Below are 27,709 nucleotides of genomic sequence, written 5' to 3' on the forward strand. Positions count from 1 at the left end.
TGACATTAAAATATAGGCAACAGTGACTGACAATGAGTTACAAAGGGAGCTATAATATATACCTTTTCTCCAGGTATAAATCTAAAAATAGTTTTAACATGTTTTAGGAGATATTTCATCAAGGCAGTAACTATACTCAATTTTCAATTTTACTCTGGAACCTACTAAGAATTAGTAACTGGGAAAACAAGTGAATTGTTCAAAGGAACTTAATAAATTCCAAGTAACCTGCTATGCATTTTTGTACTTTACCTCATTTAATTCTCCCAAAAAACTTAATTATTTTTTCTACTTCGTAAATAAGGAAACAGGTTTCATAAAAATTTTAAATATAGAAAAGTCAGAATATAAGAGACAGTATGTACTAACTGAAGCTCATTTTTCTGACATAGTGTAAATGACTGAAATAATGGTCATTCTCTAATTGGTAAAAGCTAGTAGTATCTAGCATTTAGAAATTATCCCTCCAGGATAAAAGTCTCATCAGTGATATGGCTGGTAAGTGGACAGTCAGGCATGCTGAGGGAAGGACCTATACTCTGCACAACCCCAGGGAGCCCATTCACCTCACAGTCTATATCTGTGGCACCCTTTGGAGTCTACTGCGCTAAAGACTGCCTGGTCTGTGAGCAATGTGTTAGGCATCTCACCAGAAACCACCAAGACCTATCTTAAGAGCAATACATTTTTTAGAGCAATGATTTTTAAAAATCAGTATACAAACAATGTTTTCTTACTTTGCAATCTATCAGTCTAAAATGAGATACTTGGCAGGAATAAGCAAAGAAAGGAAGAGTGGGGAACATTCACTGAATACTTAAATGTGAGGCGTTAGACCAGGTATTTCATACTTGTGTTCTCAATATGGTCCTTGTAATGATGCTGTATACCAGGGTATTTTAGTTACATTTTTAAACATGAGAAAATAACAAGTCCAAAAAAAGTCAGGTCCTAAGAACTGTAATGAAGATTCAAATATAGGTCTTTCTGACATGAATCTATATTCCTTCTTCTATACCACACCAAATCACAACAGACTGCAGAAAGACTGTATATTCCATTCTTCTTTTAAATCATCACAAAAACACTTATTTTTCAGAAGGACAAGACACAGGTTGAAACCAAATCTTGCAAGGTTTGCCATGTTTGTCTATGTGCCACAATAAATTTTAATCAAAAAAATCTCAAGGTCAATCTATGGATTGAATGAGTTACAACTATAAGATTTTTGCAAGGAAACACAAAAGGAGACAGGTAAGAAGCATTTTGGTAGAAAATACATATAAACCCCAGAGAACAAAGGACAGATCCTAATTCACAGTTAACCAAATACAAGTCAGGAGACAGAAACTTACCAGAATTACAGGATACCTGCTGTGGGGGTGGGGGCGCCTGATGTGCTAACGTCTGATGCTGATGGTTCGGGTGGTGCTGTATGTGCTGATGTGGAGAGGGGTGAGAGGGGTGAGGGGACTGGAGCTGGCTGTGTTGCTGCGGGTGCGGGGCTGGGGGCTGGGGGCGCTGCGGATGCTGTGGTAAACCGTGCGGTCGATGGGGTGGATGTGAAGATGGCTGTGTGTGCATCTGGGGGTGGGATAACGAGACTTGTGCAACTGAATTACTGCCTGTGGTGTTGAGGCCACTGCCATGACTGTTGGAGAGGCTGCTTTGGTTGCTGTGTGGGTGAGAGCTCACTGTACTGCTAGGAGAGTGCTGATAGGAACATGAAGTATGGGATTGCTGGGAAGATTCAGAAGGGATGTTCATCAAACCTAAAAACAGTCAGAGGAAGCAAGATCATTTATGGTCAGATTTCAGTTATATTTTATGACAAACATTTACAAAAATATTTACAGTGCAAAGTATATACTGTTAAGCAGCAACTTTGGTTCAGTTTAACAAGTGGTGATGGAATGTCAGCCTGACATACACCAGACTCTGGGGTCACTGAGAAGAGTAACCATCCTTCTCTGCCCTCAGGTAGCTCATGGTCTTGTGTAAAACAGACACTCAAGGAGATTATGCCCAATAATTTTAAGTACTAGGCAAATGTAACTCTGCTTCCTGCCATTTCAGCTAGGAAGGAGCTGGAGACATAAAGAAGCCTTCCTTGAAAAGGCAGTATCTGAGCTGACTCCTGAAAGATGCATAAATGTTAGGGGAAAGTGGGAAAGGTGTTGGGTCACCTTCAGGATAGTTCTCTATAGGCCTGAAAATCATGCCTGTAACAAAAAAGGGTGTAGAAATAAAGCCCAGTTATTAATGATCGTTTTCAATGACCACTCCAAAAAACTGAATGCCCAAGGTGGCTAGTCCTTAAGACTAAGCAAAACAAAGAGCCATCTCCATTGTTCTTTTCCATTCTTCTTATGGAACATTACCGATACACATACAGTTTTAGGGTTAAGACTGCATAATTTATAGCACCAGAAATTAGGGACTGAAGTCTGCAATCCCATTTACACACTTGGTAACTCTGGGAAGTTATTAACCTCTGCAAGTCACAATTACCTCAACTATAAATGACTACAATAATAGTACCTACTTCACAACTGCTGTGAGGATTAAATGCCATGGGGCAAGTGCAGGTTGCAGGATGAGATCAGTAAATGTTAGCCACTATGATGATGATGGTATCAGGCCAGAAGTGCCTAATGTTAAAAATAATGTATGTCTGGCTTGGAGTTAGACACATTTTAGTAAAACTTACTGCAGTATTTGGTTCTATACAACTAGGCTATTTTCACATCCCAAAGGATGGCTCACACATGAGTTTGCTGAACCAAACACAAAAAATTTTATTAAATAAAAAATAAAATCCTGCATCACAGTGTCAGTCAATAAAAGAATTAAACTCTTTAAATAAAATAAAAATAATTCTCCTACTTGTTATTAACAGTTAAATTATATTAGAGTATGTTCTAAGGTAATCTTAAAACCTAACAGGTTATGGTTTTATAGGTAGAAGAGTTAATAAAAGTTCTTGTTTTGGCCCTGGAAAACTATCATTTATAAGAAACTATAAGAATTACTACAGTAAGATTAAAGAAAGGAGTAATTTCATTATTTCCAACAGGATTTTAAGAGGGAAACCAGGTATGACCCATATCAGCATTTTCAATCCCAGTAAAATAAAGTTCTTTCAGAAGCCCAGTATATAAATGGTAAATGTGAAGCTGCTTTTTTTGAGGCCAGGGAAGTAAACATGCTAGATCTCCCTCTTCACCTGCACACTTCTCCTCACTGAGAACTTCACAGAAGCCTAGGGCTCTTAAGAGAACAATTTGAAAACCATCAATCTAGTCTAGTTTTCTTTACTGTATGAATGGGAACATGCTGAGGTCTAGAAAGGTGAAGGTAACTCAGCTGACTATATGGTAGAGCCTGGACTAGAACTTAGAATTCCTCTCAATGCTTTTTTTTAAATCAGTGTGATACTTCAGAAATTGTCACCATTGTTATTTTAAAGTCAGTACAGTAGACCCTTGACACACAGGGTTTAGGAGCAACAATCCACCGTGCATAGTCAAAAATCCACATACAACTTTTGACTCCCCCCAAAACCTAACTAGTAACAACCTATTATTAACCAAAACACTTAACTGCTAACATCTAGAGTCGATGAACATTTTGTATACGTATTATATTTACTGTATTTTCACAATAAAGTAAGCTACAGAAAAGAAGTTATTTCCAATTGTTGTAAATCTCCAAAAAAAATTTCCAATACATTTATTGGAAAAAAAAACACTGCATATAAGTGGATCCATGCAGTTTAAACCCGAGCTACTCAAAGATCAACTATATTTTTCTATTATGAATTTGCTGTGCGGAATTATATATTGGGTTTTTTTTTGTACTTTTACAGATAGAAAATTTTAAATAAAATCTGAGAAAATACATGAATCTTACTTTAAACCAGAAAACCAACTTCCTTACAAGTTATTGACATTCACTGATGTATGATGTATGTAATATTAAATTTCATAGTAATTGTTCATGATAAATATTAAAATGTAAAAAACAGGGATCTTTGTCTATTTTGTTTCACTGCTGTGAACAGGTATACTCTCTGAGTTGGGGTATAAATAGTTTACCTACCAAACAAAGCAGCTAGGCAATACTTCAATAATAAAGCTTCCAGCAATTTCTGACGACTGTTCTATAAGTGAAAGACAATGCAACATCTGATCCTATCACCTGACTCTGACTAAAATTAAACCAGCAGCCAATGGGACAGTACCACATAGTACCAACTAGGATTTTGGCTGAGATGTTTTTAATACTGTATCTCAACTAAAATCATTTAGTGTTAAAATCTGATGTAAATATGTTGTTTAAGACAATGAGCCAGAGCTTACCATTAACCAACGTGTTTGCTTTTAAGTACCATACATGAAATTGCAAATTTGGCACTACCATATTCCAATAGTTGTCTCTGCCACTACCAGTCTGAGAAAGGCAAAGCACCTCAACTCCTGTGGTGGATCATTTACAACTCAAACACTTCACAAGACCAGACATCACTAATTAACCATGGCAGTCTTTCCAACATGCACAGATGCAATGTCAGAATTCTTCACCACAGTGCTCCAGGACACCACTAGTAATCAAGTGAAGTAGGCATGCAAGACATTTATTTGCCATTCTTGTGCTAGGATATAAACATATACAGAGCACAGCGAAGGCACAAAGAGGATTCAATTCTCGTCATGATGATAATGTTCCGTAATTAAGAAGATAAAACCAGCTGCTACGTGAAAGCTATTCTTATAAGGTAAGTTTTCAATAAAAACATCCTTTACAAAAGAGTTATTTTTAAAAACTCACCTTGTTGACTAAGTGACTGCTCAAAAACTGATTTATAAAGGCTCCGAAATGAGGCACTGAGATCTTCAAAATTATATTCTGAGAAAAGTAGTTGTTTGTCTCGCTCTGGAAGGTTGTACTGTGGCTGCTGTTGAGGAGTTAATGACTGAGAGAGTGGTTCTGGGTGGTTTGTCACCTAATTTTAAAAGAAAATACTACTAATTTAGTATCTGTATATCAGAATTGGTAACATAAAATACATAACTGAAAATATTAGAATAGCTTCCAGGACCCCAAGGAAATAATTTCCTTGTCTTTGGCTCACCCATCCTCTGTTAAGTTAGGTTCACATAAAGGATGGACCCCAAAGATAACCTGGAACTTTAAGAACCATAGAAATCTAATCCAACCTCCACATCTCACAGAAGAGGGGAAAGAGTTCAAAGAAGTTAAATGACCTCCCCAAGATCATACAAAGTAAGTGATGAGCTAGGATAGAACTCTTCTAGTTTCTATAGAATCTTCACTTTGATGTCTACAGAAGCAGTTTCACCTCAAACTCCACCATACTATGAAACTACTGATTTCTCGTTCATTTATTCAATTAATTTTTAAGTACTTAAACTCCAAGTACTGTTGAGTCAGATTGTGCAGCACTTCCTAAAGCAGCAAGGAGCTTCAATAACCTAACTCTTCATTTCTAAGTGGAAGTTTTTCTTTTAATGAAAATGAGAGGGAATGAGAAATGAAAGGTAGAAGACAAAGGAGATTCTAAGAAAAATAGAGCAAGGCACCTTGAGCTCTGCAATGGTACTGAAAAGTACCATAAACACCTAAAAAATAAGATTATCTCCAAAGGCAGCACAACTAGAAATAAAATCAATAAAAAATAATCACTTAAACATTATACCAAGGGGTGGTAAACTACTATTTAGTGTTTTAAAAAATTAAGATATGAACATTCACTGTAAATATACGCAGCTATTCAAAATTATGCCTGTAAGGAGTTTGCAATAACATGGAAAAATTTTGTGTAGGGGGATGGCTCCACCACTGGCACTCTGGTGACCTTACACATCCCACATCCCCACAGACCATGTAGGTGAGGCCAAGGGCAGGAAGAACTAAGCCTCAGTGAATACCCTATGACTGTCCTAGAACATGGGATGATGAACAGTCTTACGAGAAGCAAATTCTCATCCACCATTTCTCATCTGCCTTCCTGTGTTGCCGGAGGCAGCCACAGGGCAGTTTCTCATTCACCTCTCTGTCTTGCAGGAGGTTGCCAGGAGACTCATTTCTTATCTGCCTCTCTTTCTAGTGAGGCAGAAGACTTTCTATCTCACTCCTTAAGGATACAGCTGCAAGTCATACAACTGCTTAGCTGTAGTATGGACTTTGCTCCTGGCTTCTTGTGGGAAGGTGACACCATGCTGGTCTGGCTTATACCATCTGCATAGGTAATAAAACTGTCTCAATGCATTTGGGCTGTGTCCTTACAGGCTCAATCTATGGATATGTAACAAGACAACCAGCAGCTGATGCTACAGTTGCTTGAAGAATGCTTGATGGGGGGGCTAAGGGAGGGAAAGGGGCATTATGATTAGCACACATAATGTGGGGGGTGGCACAGGGAAGGCAGTATAAAACAGAGAAGACAAGTAGTAATTCTATAGCATCTTACTATGCTGATGGACAGTGACTGTAATGGGGTATGTGGTGGGGACTTGATAATGGGGGGAGTCTAGTAACCATAATGTTGCTCATGTAATTATACATTAATGATACCAAAAAAAAGAATGCTTTATGGCCACTTGGTATCTCATTATTAAATGAAAAAAGGTTGCAATGGTTAGCTTTTATTAGGGGCACTTAGCCCTCTTATGTGTACTGGAATAACAGACACATTTGTTCTTCCTTCTGTCACCTAGTTTTATAAATGTTAATTCTTCCTCTACTATATTTTGTGATAATAAACCACATTTTCTTTGATTTCATTTGGTTTCAAGATTCAAATTTTTTTCAAGTAATTTAAAGTAATTAAATCTTTGTTTAATTTGCTTCAAAGCTCCAACTAGTCCTTTTATTATCATTACTTCATCATATGGAGTACTTATTCACCTCTTGTTTAGCTAAGTAATTTTTCTCATGAAAGCAAGGGTAGGATGCTAACTTCTGAATATCAAAGAGTATCTTTCTCTTGACTTCAGTTATGAATGAAAATCTGGCTGGGCGTAGTATTTATAATTCCAAACCTATTCCCTCAAACTCTACATAAAGTGTGCCATTATTTCCTGTTGTTTAGTATTATCTGTCTTATCATATTATTCTGTCCGATCTTATTTTTCCTGAGTATATGGATGACTATTTCTAAAATTTTAAAGTTTGTCATTACATGTCTAGATACAGGTTTTTCCCATTAACTTTTCCTAGAACTCAGTAATCTTTTTAATCTCTGTTTCTTCTGAGAACCACCTCTTTACCAACTCTTCTGGTTTTTTTTCATGGACACTAATAATTCTCAATTCACCTTATCTATTGTCTTCTTTTCAATAACTGTTTTTCCTTTATCTGTTTCTTCTGCATTCTGGGAGACTCTTCTAGTTTTCTTTCCTTAGAGCACTGATAACAGTTTTGCAGAATCACTTTTTTCCCCCTACATTCAATGTGAATTTCAATTCTGCTCTGAATTTTTGTTTCCCTTTTTCACTGTCTTGTATCAATCCCCACTCCTTTGTATCTTTGTCCTGTGTAAATTTTTATCTGATTCTCATCTTGGAACAGCAAGTGATCTGCTGAGATCAAATTTATACCAAAGTGCGGTATATATGTCTCTTTGGCTCTGTTCTGTCTTCTAAGAAGGATAACTGCCAAATGATTTGAAAACAAGTATTACTAACACAAGGGTCATGTTCTTACAATAGGTAACAAAATCAGCACAAGAGCAAGAATACTCACACATAGGTCCTTTTTACAGCATAGCTTTGTTTTTCCAGACCAAAATTGAAGATACAAGAATGGTTAATAATGGGTACCAGGATATCCTAACCTTTGGAGTCTGTAGAGTACCCATCTCAGCTATGGCTAAAAATAAGGTGACATACACACCCACACCCTCAAAGCTCTTTTACCAAGGATGGTAAAATATCATCCAATACAGCTTTGCTAAATACCCTTTTTTTGTATTGCAAATACTTTTCACTTGACACAGAACAGATGGAGTAAAGCAGAGCAAAATAATATAACATAGTATACCATATTTTTGTATCTAACTTGGTACAATATAAGTACCCAATTAAAACACCACCAAGGCAGAAATCTGCTCTACTCACCTAAGCTAAAAGATTGATCAGGGTGAAATATCTTTTTATTTGCCTTCTAGTTACACTTGGTTTAGCTTTAAGTCCTAAATGAGTACTCAACAAAGAAGTTAACTTCACCAAGACTTACCGGAGTGTAACTATGCACACTTCCAACACTGTTCAAATTAACAGATGCCAAACTCTGATCTGAGAGACTGTTGTTAAGGCTACTGCGTGGGCTATCACTACCATCCTGATCAGTGTTGTACAATGTTACCTGGAATATAAAGAAGAGTAACATTTGAATAAATAGTTACTACAATTAGAGTACTTTTTAAGCAACTCCACAAAATACAATTAAACTGTATATGTGGCAGGGAGACAAAATGTTAGTGATATTTCCTTTGGTGTTACCTACCCTCAATTCCAAGCCCTTTATCACTAACTCCATTCACCATGAAATGATTTATTTCAAACTAAAGTATATGTCCCATCCAGAGGTACATAAATTCAATTTACTATCAGGTTTAATAAGTTATCAACATTTAATAACAGAAGATTATAGATTTTTACTGTCAAGTATTTCTAAAACACATAAATTTATCCTTACTCAAACCTTCAGCAAAACTACTATTCTCTTCTATTAAAATCTTAGGCATCAAAAAAAAGAACATAAAAGATAGAACTTTAAAAACAAAAATCATAGGCACCATAGTGTTTATAATATTGAAAATTGGAAATTTGATCATCTGACACATTTGCAGAATCACAGATACGTAATGTAATTTTTTAAAATAACAAGAGGCTAATACATACATTATATGTGAAGGACTATAAATCAAACTATTAACAATGGTTAACTGGAAGGGGGCTAGATATTCCTGAGGATTTTCAGCACTGATAGTATCTATTTTTACTGTGCTCAAGTCTGTTTATAACAAGCACTGTAATTTTTAATTAGAAAATAAACAAAGACTTTTAAAACAGGAAACTAGCCTAACTATGCTTCAGGGTTTATTCAGATGTCACTACTAACTTTACTTTCTTTACTCCTACTTCCAGGGGCACAATTAATACATGTGGCTTTATGTACTGTCTAATTGTTATCAAATTTTTATCTACTACTAGACTATTAGCTTGAGTCCCCAATTAATCGTAAGAAGCACAGTATTTTCTGTTCAGTGTATTAATACTTACTGAATTTAATAACCAACTGAGCTAGTATTAGCCTTCTGTCTGTGCTGAAAATGGGGTCATGCTTAATGCTCACAAACATTTGCCAAAAAAAGCCAAATATGTGGCAAACTAGGCACATATGCCTCTATACTTTAGAGAAAACCAAACTGTCCCACATTCACATCAGCTAAGAACAATTATACATCTAGGAACTAATAAGGCAACAGTAGAAGAAGAGATAAAGAAAATTCTGGCAAAGATTTTTCTGATAAATACCTCCAATGGAAATTTCATTAAAAAAATAAACCTTATGGGCTTCTAGGAATAATCAATCAAAACTGAAGATACAAGAATGGTTAATAATGGGTACCAGGATATCCTAACCTTTGGAGTCTGTAGAGTACCCATCTCAGCTATGGCTAAAAACAAGGTGACATACACACCCACACCCTCAAAGCTCTTTTACCAAGGATGGTAAAATATCATCCAATACAGCTTTGCTAAATACCCTTTTTTTGTATTGCAATTACTTTTCACTTGACACAGAACAGATGGAGTAAAGCAGACCAAAATAATATAACATAGTATACCATATTTTTGTATCTAACGTGGTATAATATAAGTACCCAATTAAAACACCACCAAGGCAGAAATCTGCTCTACTCACCTAAGCTAAAGATTGATCAGGGTGAAATATTTTTTTATTTGCCTTATAATTAACATATTACAAGCACCCTATGGTCATTTTATTGGCATGTGTAACATTTTATATTACATATAATGCTCATTCTTTTCTATCCATGCTGTTACCTGTCACACAAGTCAGAAATACTCTCCATCATCTTTGACAAATCCTCATAGCTTATTTTATTTGGAAGGAAGCTAAACATCTTTATTAAAATGTAATACATAGAGTTAAGTGCACAAATTACTAGTTTATTACAAAATGGGTGTACTTGTGTAAGCATCACCCAGATCAAAGTACAGAAACTATCTGAAACCTGACATATGACAAATAAATTTCTTATACTCTGTTACATTAAAACCTACCATTTTGTACACTGAATGGATCATTCATCCATGCATAATTTTGTTAACAGTATGCATGGGTCTTTTGGAAAATACTGGACCACTAAAAGTTACAGAGATCTTCCAAATATTGACACTTTTCATTATACAACATCAAAACATCACATGTGTTAACATCACCAACATAAAGAGTGGGAAGTTATCAGACTTGCTGTGGTGAATTTAAGTTTTCCAAACTTTACTTTTGCTTAAAAGCTCAACTTTTATTATTGGCAAGAGATACTGTCAACTGTTTTCCTTGAAATTACAGTTACTTTGTTCATTTTCACTAACATCTGCCAAACAGCCAAATCTGAATAGCACTGTCAGTTGTTCTTTGAAGTAAAAACAATAAGCTATGAACAAAGCTGCTAGTTTAACATCCAACTCAATCACACAAGTGCTCTTTCTTGAAGGAACTACTATATAATCAATATTTAGTGTGTTTTATGCATATGTCCCATTTCATCACATAGAATATTAAAAAGACACATACTGAGAGGTCACAACTTAATAAAACTATTTCTCCTGCTTCACTAGTATTTTTTTTTAAATCTGAAGGGTGTGTATCAGTGAATACAAGGACTACTAGTACAGTTCAGTGTCTCTGCCTTGATTTGTGCTAATATATACCACTAATTTTGCTGCATCAGTGAAAATACAAAAATGAAGGAGAGACAAATAATGTTTTAGTGTTATCATGGTTTTGATCTTGTGAAATCCCTAAAAAGGTCTTGGTTACCCAGGCTTCCACAAACCATAGAACTGCTCATACAGAACATTACCAGCGTTCCAGAAGGCCTGCTCATGCACTGTGCCAATCATTCACCATCAGTCTCTCCATCCCCACTTTCTGTAGTCACTCTACACACTTCTACCACTATTGATTGATTTTCCTATTTTTCTAATTTCCTATTTTCCTCTTTTAAGTATAAATGGAATCATACAATATGTATCCTTTTCTGTCCCTTTCCAGTAAATTTAGCTAAAGGATTACACAAAACTTTGTTTTCTATCACATTATCTGCTCTTAATCTTTACTACTTAATTCCACTTCTTAAAATTCACTCATTTATATTTATGTCTAGGATCCATCTGGAATTTTTGTAAATGGAAAATCTGTTTTCCACTAAAATCTAGCACCATCTGCTGAAAAACATCACTGAATTCTGATTTATAAGTCTGTCTATTCTTATGCCAACACCTCACTTTCAATTAATGTAGGTTACTCTTGATATGCAGAAGTATAAATCCTCTCTTATTTTTTCTTCAGTATCTTCTTCAACTACTAAGTCATTTGGATTTCCATTTATATCTTAAGATCAGCTGTCATTTTCTACTTCCTTTCCTCCCTCCCTCCCAAAAAACATCATGAATTTTGATTGGGATCATATTAAATCTGTAGATCAATTTAGCAAACACTGACTTCTTTACAACAATCTTCTGTATGAAAATTATATATCCATCTATTTGTATCTTCTTCATTTCTGAGAATTTTTTAAAGTTTTCTGTGTAGTTTATCTTTCATTTAATTCTAGGTATATGATATTTTTGAATGCTGACATGTTGTCTTTTCATTTTCTCATTTTCCATGGCCAGTATATACAGAAATACAATTGATTTCTCAAGTCAAGCATTGTTCTTACAACAAGACCTTGATAAACTCACTTATTAATTCTAACAGTTGATCTGTAGATTCCTTTGAATTTGCCCTATAAATAATCATGTCATCTGTGAATAATAACTTTATTACTGACTACCCAAACTTTATGCTTTTTTCTTTCATAACACTTCTATTTCTCCTCTCCCTGCCTGAAGACTATTATTGCCATGTATTCTACTTCTACATGTCACAAACCCAAAACCCATTTCTGTTATTTCTGCATTAAATAGTTTATTATCTTTGAAAGAGATCTAATTTTAAAAAAAAAACTTCTTGTCTACCCACAAAGTTACCATTTCTGGTGTCCTTAATTCCTTTGTGTAGATCCACATTTCCATCAGGAACTTCAATTACACATAATTAGGTTGCTTGATGCTGTCCCCAGATCACTAATGCTCAACTGACTTTTTTACGGTCTTTTCTCTATGTGTTTCATTTTGGATGACTTTTATTGCTATTATCTTCAATTCACTGATCTTTCCTTCTACAATGTCTAGTCTGATGTTAACCCCATCCACTGTATTTTTGAACTCAGATGTTCTAATTTTTATATCTAAGGATAAAATATCCTAGAGAGATAAAATCTGGGTTTTCTAAATATCTTCCATGTGTCTACACATGTTTAACCTGTCCTTTAGCTTCTTCATTAATACAGTTATAAAATGGGCTTTTTTCCAGCTTACTGAGATATAACTGACATACCACGTGTAAAATTTAGGGTGTAAAATGTGTTTATTTGATACATTTATATACTGCAAAATGATTACCACCTTAGCATTAACTTCATAATCTTCATCACCTCACATACAATTATTATTTTTTTTGTACTGTGAATATTAAAGATCTATTCTCCTGGCAAAATTCCATGTATATAATACAGTGTCACTAACTATAATTACCATGTTGTACTAATTTACATCCCAAAACTTAATAATCTTATAACCAAAAGTCTGTACCCTTTGATCATCATCTCTCTATTTCCCCACCCCTTAGTCTGTGGTAATCAACATTATATTCTGTTTCTAGGAGTTTGGCTTTTTAGATTCCACATATAAGTGATATCATACAGTATTTGTCTTTCTCTGCCTGCCTTATTCACTTATAATAATGTCCTCACAGCCCATCCATATTGTCACAAATGGCAGGATTTCCTTCTTCCTCATGGCTGAATAATCCATTGTGTGTATGTGTGTGCGTGTATATACACACTTTCATTATTGTCCATACATTTGCTGATGACACAGGATGTTTCCTTGTCTTGGCTTATGGTGATTGTTTAAATGTCTTTTTCTAGTAATGGATTGTTCTTTACTGTTTCTTTGCCTGCCTGGTAATTTTTTACTGGATGTCAGACCACTGTGGATTTTACATTATTAAGTGAGTATTTTTGTATTCCTATAAATGTTCTGAAGCTTTATTCTGGGATACAGTTAATTTATTTGACAACAGGAATGAAATACTGATACATGCTGTAACAAGGATGACCCTTGAAAGCATGTTTAAAGAGGTCAGACATAAAAGGTCACACAGTATACGATTCCATTTATATGAAATGTCCAGAATAGGCAAATCTGTAGAGGGAGAAAGTAGATTAATGATTACCAGGAGATGGAGGGAATGGAGAATGAATGCTAAGGGTATGGGGCTTTCTTTTGGGGGTGAAAAATGCTCTGGAATTAGATGGTGACTGACAGCTGCACAACCTTGTGAGTATTCTAAAAACCATTGAATTGTAAACTTTAAAGGGGTGAGTTTTATAGTCTCTGAATTACATTTCAAAAAATTTAAATTAAAAAGTCAAATCACTTGAAAATAATTTAATTCTTTTGGATTTTGCTTTTAAGGTACATATGTAGAACCACATGATTTTAGTCTAGGGCTAATTCCAAAAGCCTAAGTACTTTACCTAATTACCTGTGAATTATTAAGTATTTCACTGTGATAGGAATAACTATGTGTGGCCCTATAAAAGTCTCAGTGACTGCCCAATCAATCTTTTCAGGTGATTCTTTCCCTAGTTGTAGCTCCCTCAACTCACACACTGACAAGTGCCCCATTGAAGGTTTCTCCTGTGGAACCTTAGTGACAAGTTTATTAAACCTTTCCCCAATACCCCATTCATCTCTTCAGCTTTCTGAATTTTCCATCCTTTTTTGTCTTGTATTTCAATCTGCATTATTATCTACTGACCCATTTTCCAGTTCATTAGTTCTTTCCTCTGATTTATCTAATCTACTGTTAAACCCATCTATTGAATCTTGAATTTCTGTTCTAGTTTATTATTTTTCAGTTCCAGTTTCCTCTTGATTCTTCCAAACACACACCAAGTCTGATAAATTTTCTATAATTCTTCTATTTTCTTGAACACAGTACTCATAGTTATTTTTAATCAATATTTAGATCACTTGTGGTTATGTTTTATACTGCTTCCCACCCCGCCACATACACACATACACACACCACCCCTTGGTATTTAATTATTTGGTCCTGTTTCCTGGAATGACTTAAAATTGTCACTTAAGGTGAGACTTTACTTACAAAAATTTGCAAAAGCTCAAGATGCTGTTATTTTTTTCCACAAAGGATTTAGTTTTCTTTTGGCAAGCAGAAGAAAATTAGCATACCACCCTAATAACAAGTTGAGGCTGGTCTATTTTGGTTTGCCCTTACTCATGGAACATAACCCTTTCGAGGTATCAACTTGAAAGACTTGGGGTGTTTATCATGGCTCCCTTCTCCTAGAGGATCATGAACTATAATTTTTGTCACCCCTTTTATGTGAGACTGCTGAATTCTGGCTAGTGAAAAAGCCACTTGATTTGTCTGTCTAAGCCCAAGCACACGTGAGTTAGGGGTTAGCAATGCCTTAAATGAACATTACTTGCAAAAAGTTGAATTCACTTCTAAAATTCCTCAAGTTCTTAGTCCTCAAGCCCTGGCTGTTTGGTAGACCCCACCTTTAGTTTTGGTCTCTTGAGCTCAATTAACTGCTATGTCCTGCTGTTTTCTTTTCAGCCTCTCTGTCATGCACTAATATTTGGGAAATGTACCAAGGAAGTATATCTACAGGGCTTTATCTCAATCTATTTCCCTTTTTTCTGGGCTCTTTGCCCTTGCAGACCTGGCAATCTTCTTCTCTTATATCACCCCCATTTTTTACTGGTGTGAGGTTGGTGGAATTTTACATACATAGGGAGAAAGGTAAATCTGAAACTAGCTATTCCACTGGATCTGGAAACAAAAGTTCAAAAACTCCAGTTCCTTTGACCCCCACATTATTCAGTCATGAAGTCCCAGCATTAACTGTTCCCTAATAGCTACAACTGTCTATGTTTAGGCCTCAGTATCTCCTACTTGGACTACTGCAAAGATGAGTATTGAGTATTTCTGATTCCAACCCATCTGCTTCACCAGAAATTCTCAAGTCTAGGTGGACACCATTAGGGATGACTTTTAAAGTACAGATTTTTGGGTCCTATCCATAAAGATAAAGTAACTCATTTGGTAGGCCTGCAATAGAATCTGGAAATCCAATTAGTTTCTCTGATTATAATCTGTCTTCTGTTTATTCATTATCTTTCCACAAATGAAAATATACAATGTTAGTACAACTGTGTATGTGTTTGTGTTTCTGTATATGCATACGAAAGAAGGAGAGAGACAGATAGCACAAGAGCAAATAAAAGCAAGGGAGAGAGAAAGTGGGAGGGTGAAAGCAAGAGTGAAAAAGAGTATGAGAAATGTATGGCTTCAAGATGCCCATGGTCTACTATGAAAGGAAACAGATGCATAGAACTGAGTTACTTCACGAACCTCCCAGAGTCTTTCTGGGTTTTGAGATTTGAGATTAAGAAATTATCTTGTAAAAAAGAGACATCTGTATCCCACTATATTATCTAAACAGTTGGTACAAAGTTTTGACCCTTACTTAAAAAAAAAAAAAAAAAAAGCCAGCAGACTATTATATACTATTTCTCAGTACATACCTAGACTTGAATATCATGAAACAGGTTGACCATCATTTCAATGAACTCTATGAATCTGTCCAAATTATTTCTTTTACCTGATTCTGTTGATTCTCTGGGAGTATGAAAATCTTTTTTTACAATCACATACTTAGAAGGATAATCAGTGATTCTACAACAAATTGATTCAGTAAAATGTTGGCCAAAAATTCTATCAATGGGAACTGGCAATATCAAGAATCTAAGTTAATATAGAGCTTCCCGATAAGTATTTTCCAATTTCTTCAGAGAAATGTTTTCTTTTAACTTGGGCATTCCTACAAACATTACAGATTCAGCTTTCAACAGGCTACCATTTATGGATTAGCCAAATTTGTATCACCTTTAAATTCAACCACATAGAACTCTCTTGCTTATTATAAGGCAAATTAAATGTCTTACTCAGTAACATTTCAAAGTGTTAAAAAATGGAATTACTTTGTTAGTCACAGTGTTGATTGCCAGAGTTGGAGAGGCACTTCCCGAAATAATACACTCCATTCCCAAAGAATCTGAATCTATGCTATATGGAGTTGAGGCCTAAAATACAAGAACAAAATAAATAATTATTAACTCATATATCCAACAACTTGAACACCATTTGAAGGTATTTCATCAAATTCTCCAACATCTAGCTTTGTGCTTTGTCTCTGATAATGAACTTAAATCACTACTGAAATCTCTTCTACTATATTTTAATATGCTAATAAACTGCTATCACAAAGTCCACTGGTATGGCTACTCTTTACCAACTCTTTTAATTGGTTGTGGGACAGATTAGCAAACATTACAGATAAACTTCTGCAATGGAGACTGCTAAAGATCCCCTAATATTCATTCTCCCCTCTTCTTCCTTTTAGTAATAGAACTCTGTAGTATCAACTCATGGCTTTCCAGCTAAAGACTACTGTTCCAGACTTATTTGCAGCTAGTTATGGCCAAGTGGCAAATGGGATGTGAGCAGTGATATGTGAAACTTCAAGGTCATGTCTTTGAAAGGAATTTGTTTGCCCTCCATTCCCTCTTTTTTTCTTTTTACACACTAGGACACAGATTTGGTGGTGGTTATCCTGCTTAATCATAAAGCTGAGGATAATACCCTGGGGAATACTACTGGCAAGACAAGATTAGAAGGAATGTGGACATCTGAATGACCTTGCGGAACAGAGCTGGTTAGCCAGCTGATCCAGGTATCAGCTCAGACTTTCACCAGTGAGAGAAATAAATCTCTCTGGTTTAACTCTCAGTTGTTTTATTTTTGCTCCTTTCTTAGTACAACTGAACAATATCCTTAATAACACCACTTCATATGCAGTTTTTATAGGGCTAACATGAGTGTCAAAATCAATATAGAAGGTATTCTACATTTAGAATTTTGGATGTAGAGGTCAAGATTCAAGGTGAGAGGTGAGACAGAGAACTCCTCCCAAAACCACAAATAGTACAAAAATATAGTTAATTAATACAACTAACCCTAAAACAGCAACAAGAAAGAAGGCTGAACCAGACTGCATACAGACCTCAGGAACAGAGGAGACCTCAGGAAACAGAGTAACGTAGGAAAGCCTTAATCCAGTGGGACCCAAGCCCTTCCCCTACCCCAGCTCACCAGCGGAAGGAAGAGAAACGGAGCGGGGGTGGCGGTGGAGGCCTGGGACTGCTGAACACCCGGTCCTGGAGGTATGCTTTGGGAGTAGAAACCTACACTGTGTGGTGCTCTGGGGGTTGGGGAACTGGGACAGGCAGAGTGCTTGAGAGACTGAGATTACGGCCGTTTGCGGAGGACGGGGTTCCACATCCAGCCACTCTGTCAGAGGAAAAGCAGGCGGTCTGAGAGGCTTCCTAGCAGCGAGAGGGCTGCTGAAGGGGCAGGGTTTGCACAGAGATTGCTGCGCGGGGGAGGGGAGAGCTGGACAAGGTTGTCTGGGCACGCTTGGCCCAGCTGGTTGGTAACTTTGAGGAGCTTCAGGCGCTCCATCCCCCTGGCTGCCTACTCAGCTCCGGGGGCCCCACTGTGACACGCAGTCTGCTGCGCCTTCCTCCTGTCCTGCCGGCACCTGTTCATAAACTGGCTGTCACTGTGCTGGTGTCAGGCCATCTAGAGGGAGGCCCCGCCTACAACAGCTAGAGACACCAAGCACAGAGCGTTACACCTGTGTGCTTGGCCTACTGGTTCTGACACTGGAGACAGTCAGGGCAGGCGGGAATCAGGAAACAGATCTTTCCTCCCACCAGGCACCAGCTCCGCTCTCCTACGACCTCCAACCTCACTCTAGGGGCTGAGCAGCTCCAGAGACTAGAGCTTCTGGGCACTAGAGGGCACCACATAGAATTATGAAACGTCAAGGGAACCTGGTGCAGACCAAAATCTCATAAACCCCAGAAAAGCCAAATGAAACTGAACTCACCAATCTTCCTGAGAGTTCAAAATAAAAATCATAAGCATGCTTATGGAGGTACAGAAAAATATTCAAAAACTCAGGAATGAATTTAAGATGGAGATTCAATCATTAAGAAATTCCATATCTGAAATGAAACATACAATGGAGGGATTTAAAAGCAGATTAGATGTAGTAGAAGAGATGGTAAATGGAACAGAAATTAGAGAAGAGGAATATAAAGAAGCTGAGCACAGAGAGAAAAAAGAATCTCTAAGAAAGAAAGAAAGAATATTGAGAGAACTGTGTAACCAATCCAAACAGAACAATATTCACATTACAGGGGTACCAGAAGAAGACAAGAGAGAAAAAGGGATAGAAAGTGTCATTGAGAAGGTAATTGCTGAAAACTTCCCCAATCTGGGGAAGAAGACAGTCTCTCAAGCCACGGAGATTCACAGATCTCCCAACACAAGGGACCCAAGGAAGACAACATCAAGACATACAATAATTAAAATGGCAAAGATCAAGGATAAAGACAGACTTTTAAAAGCAGCTAGAGAGAGAAAAAAGATCATATACAAAGGAAAGCCCATCAGGCTAACATCAGACTTCTCAACAGAAACCTTACAGGTCAGAAGGGAGTGGCATGATATATTTAATGCAATGAAGCAGAAGGGCCTTGAATCAAGAATATTCTACCTGGCAAGGTTTCATTTAAATGTGAAGGAGGGATTAAACAATTTTCAGATAAGCAAAAGCTGAGAGAATTTACCTTCCACAAACCACCTCAACAGTGCATTTTGGAGAGACTCCTATAGATAGAAGTATTCCTAAGCCTAAACAGATGTCACCCAAGGGACAGACAGAGTACAGAATATAATTCATAACATACAAACAAAGGAGGAGGAAGAAAAAGGAGGAATAAAAAAAAAAAGAACCTTTAGGTTGTGTTTGTAATAGTATATGAAGTTGAGTTAAATTAGACTGTTAGATAGTAAGGGAATTACCCTTGAACCTTTGGTAACCATGAATCTAAAGCCTGCAATGGCAGTAAGTACATACCTATTGATAATCACCCTAAATGTAAATGGTCTCAATGCACCAATCAAAAGACATAAGAGTTACTGAATGGATAAAAAAAAACCAAGACCCATCTATATGCTGCCTACAAAAGACTCACTTCAAACCCAAAGACATAGACTGAAAGCAGAATTTGGATGTAGACTGTGCCAACTCCTCTCGCTCTCATAAGTGATGGCTTTTATTGCTTTGATGAACCCTCAAGAGAGTTCAACTTCAATAATGAAAGTTAAAGAAGGACAGACATAGTTTGTGGGTATGATGCTACTCCTGCTAAGTATTACCACCTCTCTGGCAAAATGTATTTGTCCCACACATGATCCCAACTGAATATGAATTTTTAAAGATCATACTGGATGAGAAAGAGAACAATTTCACTGAGACACAGTTCTGGGATTAATCTATTTATTACTTAATCCCTTGGCAAGAATTTCTTTCATCAGATAATCTATGAAGGTAGGGAACAGGCATCTTGATTGAAATGGGAAAAAAAGGACAAGGGTAAACCACTAGAAGGTAGGATCTAGCACTTGGGCACTGGATATACAGTGAGAGTGAGGTGAAATAAAAAGGGCTTCAGAAATAAAAGTGGGAAGAAATAGAAAGACAATTTTGACTATACCTCAATTTTGGTGCCAGCCACCTTAGCTACCCCAAAATTAACACAGAAGATTACTTTAGAAAACTGCAAATCTCATGTTCCTCTAACTCAACTCAGTAGTCTTCAGTCCAAACTAGTGGTTCACTATTTAATTCTTACTCCTCCCCCTGGTAAAGGAAGGCTGTGTTGTGTGATTTCATGCAAATTACTCAAAACTTCGTGCTCTTTTCCTCATCCATAAGAAGAACACTATGACATTTACTTTAGAAGTCTGGTAAAAGCATTAATGAAATGACTTAACATAAAAGAGAATAAATGCTAGCTGCTTGATGGCTACTAGAACGTACATATGCTACCAATGCTGAGGATCTGCTGATACAAAGGACTGTTCAATCTTGACCGAGAAAGGAAACAGCTTTGGTACAAGGCTGTCTTCCCACAAAACCAGATTCATGGCTTCAGCTATTATAAATTAGACGTAAATTTTTTAGATCTTGTAATTAAATATTCCTCATGGATTCTTCAGTCTGGTTCAGTCAAGAGAATAAAAGACACTCTCTTTACATGCTTTGATCTGCTCTGCAATATGGTATGTATTTTTATTTGTAGGTGTACTCACTCTATGTTAGTAACAAACAACAAGAGTATCTGATTAGTAAAGCCAAAGGATCTAGGTATCCTAAAATGTATTTGGATAACTATTATTGCAGCCAAAACCCAAATTCTGGACAAAGGATTCTACTCTATGTGGCACCAATCAGCTTGTGAAAGGTCCTTTCTGTAGCCTCCTCTTTATACCCTGCCCCACATCAAAATCCTACCCATTCCAGTTCCCATTTCCAGTATGGTAGCATGATTGCCTCACAGACCAACCTCCTTCTGCTCATAACTACAAATGTGGGCCAGGGCAGGGAGTGCAGACACACAATGACAGCTAACAGAAGATGAAGATTCTCAAGAGAAATAAAACAGGCAGACTGTGGAGAGAAGTGAAAACTTTGAGAGACCTGTTTTATTGCAGCTTTGCCTCAAGGTTGGGCAGGACATGTAAAGTGTGAACAGCTAAAGCTGACTTTCTGCCAGGAGGAACTAGAGAAAAGAGCCTAAGCAAACACAGCCAGCTGCCAGAGAGAGAAGGGAATCCCATGGGGAGGTAATTCAAAGGGCTTCCCTAACACTGCGGATGAAACACCACAAAAGTCTCAAGCTGAGCCCTGAACCATGCACATGCAGATTAGAATAAAGCACAACCTTAAAGAATCAAATGAAATTGGATCACTGTCCACAAAAGGTGAGAGATAACTTACAGTCTGAGTTTACATAGTTAACTGCAGCTAACACAAAAATACCATTATTCTACAGAAGACTACAGTAGAACCCAGAGGCTATATAATGTAACATTCACAATGTCCAAGATACAATCCAAAACTACATGACATACAAGTAACAGGAAAATGTAACCTATTTTCAAGAGAAAAGACAATATATAGAAGCCTTCCATAAGAAGACCAGGACATTGGAATTATGAGACAGGATTTAAAAGTAGCATTATAATTAAAACACATCTACACATACTTGGATGGAAAGATAATAAAAGAAATATCAGTGGAATATAAGAAAAAATATAAAAAGGAACAAAATCAAAATTTACAAATGAAAAGTACATCTTCTCAGAAAGTTAATGGATGGGTTTAATATTAGAATGGACATGAAAGAGAAAAGAACCAGTGAACTTAAAAGCAGATCAACAGAAATTATCTAATCTAAAGAATAAAAGAAAAAAGATTTAAGAAAAAGTTCAGAGACTTACAAAGCTATGGAATAATCTCAAAAGTTCTGTAATTAGAATCCCAGAAGGAGAAGAGAGAGAGAAAACGGCAGAAAAGTATGAAGGAGTGATGACTGAAAGCTTGGACAATTACTAAAAGACTACTATACAGATATGAGAAGCTCAATGAACCCCAATCCCCAATCAGGATAAATTCACAGAAATATCACACTTGGCTATATCATAATTGAACTGTTAAAAAATATATAGAAAGTAGCCACAAAAAAATGACTTATCACATACAGGATTTCTCATAAAAACAACAGCAATCATTAGACAATGAACATCTTAAAATAACAAAAGAAAAAATCTTTCAATACAGACTATACCTAATGAAAATATTTTTTTAGGAATGAAGGCAAAAGAAAGATATTTTCAGAGAAAGGAAAAATAAGAGAATTTGTTGCCAGGAAACCTGTAATATAAGAAAGCTCATTAGACTGAAAGGAAATTATAGCAGAGTGAAACTTGGACCCCGAGGAATAAATTAAAGAACCAGAAATGTTAAACATTTGGGTAAATATAAAAGGCTACTGTTTTCCTCTTAGATTCTAAAAATCACACGATTTGAGGCAAAACTTATTAACACTGTTTTGCAAGATTTTCAGTTTACACAGTTGTAATACATATTACAACTATGGGAATGGTGAGGAAAGAGGCAAAGGGGACCCATATGGTTGGAAGATCAGTACATTTTACATGAAGTGGTACAGTATTAACTCTGATTAGACTGTAAAAGGTTAGAATGTATACTGAAATTCCAATACATAATAAATATATAAAGAAGTATAGCTAAAAAGCCAATAGATAAATTAGAATACTAACATATATTCAAATAATCTAAAAGGTGGCAAGGGGAAGAAAGTAAATATAAACATAATAGTCAAACTGGAAATAAAATGTAGACATAAATCTGGCAATATAAATAATTACATTAATATTAATGGTCTAAACACCCCAGTATAAAGGTAGATCTTGTCAGAGATGCTAAAAAATCAAGACTTAGTTATGAAAGTCACAACTTCAATATATGGGCACAAATGAGTTAAGAGTAATACATGGAAAATATATACCATGCAAACAGTAAGCATAAGGGGGTAATATGAGTATCAAACAGACTTTTACAATAGAGTATATAAGAAATTCTTTTAAACATTTAATAAAAGAATAATTGAAGACTTAACTACAAATGTGAATACAAACAGAGCTTTCAAACTACATGAAGCAAAAACTGACAATTACAAATCAGTAAACAAAAAGAACACTGGAATACATTTGCAAATACTTTGATCTAACAGTATTAGAGAACACTATACCAAACAACTATAGAATACATATTATCTTCAAGTGCAACAGACATTCACCAAGATACAGCATATGCTGAGCCACAAATCTCAATAAACATGTAAAGACTGAAATTTAAGAAAAAACTGTATTATCAATCGATAAGATATCTAGGAAAACCCAATATTTGGAAATTAACACATACAAAAATAATTCATGGATCATAAAAGACTCCTAAGAGAATTTTTTTAATGTTTTGAACTAAATGGTAATGAAAATACAACATACCAAAATTTGTGAGATGCAGTTAAAACAGTGCTTGGAGGTAAACCTAGAGCTTTAAATTCTTATATTACGAAAGAGAAAAGGTCTCAAATCAATTACCTAAGCTGGAAACCTAAGAAGCTAGAAACATTAGTGAACAGAAAACTTAGTAAGAGGAAGGAAGTAAATGATAAAAACAAAAGTAGAAATAAAATAGAAAGCAGACAACAGAAAAAAAGAAACTAAGACAAAACTTGGTTCTTGGAAAAAACTAACAAAACTTACAAACCTTTTGCTGTATTGATGAAGAAAAAAATTAACACAAAGCAGCAATATCAAGAGTGAAAGAGGAGTTATTACTACAGGTTCTATAAATATTAAAAGAAAATACATTAACTACTCTACACCAACAAATCCAACTCAGATGAAAGAGACAAATTACTTTAAGACTATATGGCAGAGAGACATTTGCAACATGAATGGATCTAGATGGTATTATGCTCAGTGAAATAAGTCAGGCAGAGAAAGACAAATAACTATATGATGGCGCTTATTTGTGGAGTATAAAAACAAAGCAAAACAGAAGGAACAAAACAGCAGTAGACTCAGACACTGAGAAGTGACGAGTGGTTACCAAGGGGAAGGGTTTGGGGTAGGTGACAGGAGGAGGGGAAGGGGAGTAAAGGTACACAATAACTCACAATCACAGCATAAGTTGGTCACAGGGAGGGTAGTACAGCATGGAGAATATAGTCATTGATTCTGTAACATCTTCCTACACTGATAAGATAGTAACCTCACTAGAGGGGCTGAGGATTTAATATAAGTAACTGCTGAACCACTGTGTTGTATATTTGAAACCAACGTAAGATTGTATATCCACGATACTTTAATTTAAAAAAAACTGGCATAGAGAAAATCTGAATAGCCCCATATCAAATAAATATCAAAAATCTCCCTACCCAAAGTGAGGGGGAGGGAAGGCAGTCCCAGATGGTGTCAATGATGAATTTTCTCATTCAAGAAAGATATACCACTCGACAGAAACTCTTTCAGAAAACAGAGGATGATATACCACCCAACTGGTCTTATGAGGTCAGTATAACCCTAATACCAAAATCTGACAGATGCCACAAAAAAGAAAACTATGGGGGAGGAGCCAAGATGGTGGTGAGAGTAGGGCAGTGGAAATCTCCTCCCAAAAGTATATATATTTTTGAAAAGACAACAAACACAACTATTTCTAAAAGAGAGACCACAACATACAGCACAACAGCCAGGCTATATCTACACCTGCGAGAATCCAGCACCTCACAAAGGGGGTAAGATACAAGCTGGGGCCTAGCAGGACCTGAGCATGCCCTCCACCCCAGCTCCCTGGCGGGAGGAGAGGAGTTGGAGCAGGGAGGGAGTGGGAGCCCAGAAATGCTTAATACCCAGCCCAGTCATCTGCACCGGGAGCGCAGACACACAGTGCATGGTGTGCTAGATACTAAGGAAACGGAACCGTAAAACTTGCGAACGGGTTCCCACAGCTGGTGCCCCTAGGACAAAAGAAAAGCGAGTGTTTTTTGAAAGTCTTAAAGAACAGGAGCCTCACAGCTGGACGGAAACATTCCGCACACTCAGCCCAGCAGCTAGGAAGGCTGTGCAACACAGAGAAGACGGCATCTTACTACACTGACGTACAGTGACTGTAATGGGGTTTGTTGGGGGGAACTTGGTGAAGGGGGGAGCCTAGTAAACATAATGTTCCTCATGTAATTGTAGATTAATGATACCAAAATAAAAATAAAAAAAAGAAAACTGTAAGTACACATCCCTCATGAACAGTGATGCAAAAATCCATAGTAAAATATTAGCAAACTGAATCCAACAATTTATTAAAAGGATAAATAATTGTGACTTAGTAGGGTTTATCCAAACAATGCAAGGTTTTAACATTCAAAATGCAATCAGTGCTATTAAACATGCTAACAGAATACAAAAAAACCATATGATCACTTCAACAGGAACAGAAAAAGCATCTGACAAAATTCTACATCCATTCATAATAAAAAATTCTCAGCAAGCCAGGCTTATTAGAGAATCTCCTAAATCTGATAAAGGGCATTTACAAAAGCCAAGGATAAAAGCCATCTACATAAGGCAAGGATGCCCACTTTCACCACTTCTAGTCAACACGGAACTGGAGATTCTAGATACAACAGTAAGGTAAAAAGGGCTGGGACAGAGGAAGGGGCAGGGACAGAAAAAACTAATTTATGATATAATTGTTTTTATAGAAAATTCCAAGGCATTTAAAAACTACTACTAGATCTAACAAGAGTATAAGATACAAGGTTAATATAAAAAGTAACTACATTTTATATACTAGCAGCAACTAGAAAATGGATTTTAAAATATACACATCCAAAAACAAAATTTTCAGCATTAAATCTAAATGGAAACATCCAGGTCCCCTACACTGGAAAGTGAAAACCATTCCTGAGAGAATTAAAGACTTAATGAATGGAGAAATGCCACATTTTCATGGCTTGGAATAATCAGCAGTGTTAAGATGTCAATTCTCCCCAGATCAGGGCTGCCTAGGGATGAGGAGGAAGGAAGAATCAACTACAAAGGGGCATCAGAAAACTTTTGGGGATAGAAATGTTCATTTGACAGTGGTGGTAATTTTACATGTCAAAACTGCTCACACTATAAACTTTAAATATTCAATTAACTGTACATGAATGAGCTCTCAATAATAAAAAACAAAAAACTAAATCCTACCCATTCATCAAAATGACTCCTCATGAAACACTTGCTGGTCTACACCTCTGACTGGATAGGATTTCTCCCGTATTAAAACCCCTAGGAAATTCTATTTATACATCTCTTAGAGGCAACACATAATTCCTCCCACATTATGTACACTCAGCACACGTTTGTCCAACCAAAATAGATGTTTTTTACATTTCTATGAGTTCTAAGAGTGGTAATGTAGATGGTATTCCTTCCTCTCTGCTCACTTATACCTTTAACTTAATCTGCCCCCTCACACAGTCTCAGCCTCAGAGAGAGAAGCACACATTGGGGATCACTTATCCACAAAATGGCTCTGTGTAACAATGGAAGAAACTGAGTCACAAATAACACAATGACAATCTCAGATATGTAGCAAGATGCAGTGTCCTGCCTAGAAGAATGTCCACTTTTCTATTTAAACATCCATCCTCCAATTACCTTCCTGATTAAACTTGTAATCATGTTTGGACTCTTAACATACAATTTAGCTCTTAACTTCAAGGAAGAGTAATGTGTATTCCCCCATCTTTGTTTCAATAAAAGCTGGATAATTGCAGATTATATGTTTTTTGCAAAGGCCAACACCTTTAGAGTAATGAGTTTACACACTGCCATCTGTCCTTTATTTCCTCAAATAATTTCCACAATGTGTTAAGCAAAAGCATCCACAGCAACTTCCTCCTATCTCCCTGCTTCCACCCTTGTTCCTTTAAAGCTAATACTCCACAGCAGCTAGTGATCCAGTTAAAATATAAGCCACATTTTCTCACTATCCCTCCAACGGCCTTCCACCTCCCTCAGAATAAAATCCAAGTCTTCACAAAGGCATACAAGGTCCTACACAATATTCCTCCTGTTCCCACCACTTAATCTCTGATGCGAAGTCCTACTACTCCTCTTCTCTCCTCACACACATTAGTCCAGCTACAGTGGCTGCCTCATTGTTTCTCAACATGCCATGTATGTTTTCTACTACAGAGCCTTTGCACTTGTGGGATTTCCCAGGTCAATAAGGCTAATAACCCACTTATATCTGTATATAAAGAAACTACAGCCAGAAAAATTAACCATGGAATTGATAACACAAAATGGTAAAACTAGGTCTCCTAACTTCCAGACTAGTTCTATTTCCCATAAGTCTTGTACTTAATAATTAAGTGACACCTCATGGACTTTGTAGCATGACTCGGTTTTACTCATAATTTCACTACGTTCTTAAACAGAGGAATTTCATTCAGATCATTAAATGCTGCTAAAGTATATATAGAACTAACTATCTAGAGGGTTTTCTTTTTTTAAGAATTTCCACTTTCTACCACTGGCAGTCCAGCAACTTTTAAATGTTCAGGAATTTTACATTTCTAACAGGGGCATCATTTCCTATTTATAATTCTTTCAAAGTGTTAGGCAGAAAGACAGAAATGAACAGGATGAAAAGGAGAGAGGGTTCCCCAAAGAT

General features: G+C 36.4%; 1 protein-coding gene across 5 annotated transcripts in view; it reads right to left on the reverse strand.

The window, feature by feature from the left end:
* The window catches only part of FOXJ3 (forkhead box J3), a 151,624-nt gene that overhangs the window by 22,987 nt on the left and 100,928 nt on the right, over positions 1-27,709 (reverse strand). For 4 of the 5 annotated variants that reach the window (XM_073233755.1, XM_037002286.2, XM_073233754.1 and 1 more), the window contains 4 exons: positions 16,461-16,562; positions 8,260-8,388; positions 4,831-5,005; positions 1,356-1,772 (listed from right to left, as the gene is read on the reverse strand). In XM_073233755.1, the coding sequence (XP_073089856.1) occupies positions 1,356-1,772; positions 4,831-5,005; positions 8,260-8,388; positions 16,461-16,562 (823 nt within the window). The remainder of the gene's footprint in view (positions 1-1,355; positions 1,773-4,830; positions 5,006-8,259; positions 8,389-16,460; positions 16,563-27,709) is intronic. The other variant, XM_037002287.2, reaches the window with a different exon arrangement.

Source organism: Manis javanica, chromosome 4 (genome assembly GCF_040802235.1).
Source record: "Manis javanica isolate MJ-LG chromosome 4, MJ_LKY, whole genome shotgun sequence".
Lineage (NCBI taxonomy): Eukaryota > Metazoa > Chordata > Mammalia > Pholidota > Manidae > Manis > Manis javanica.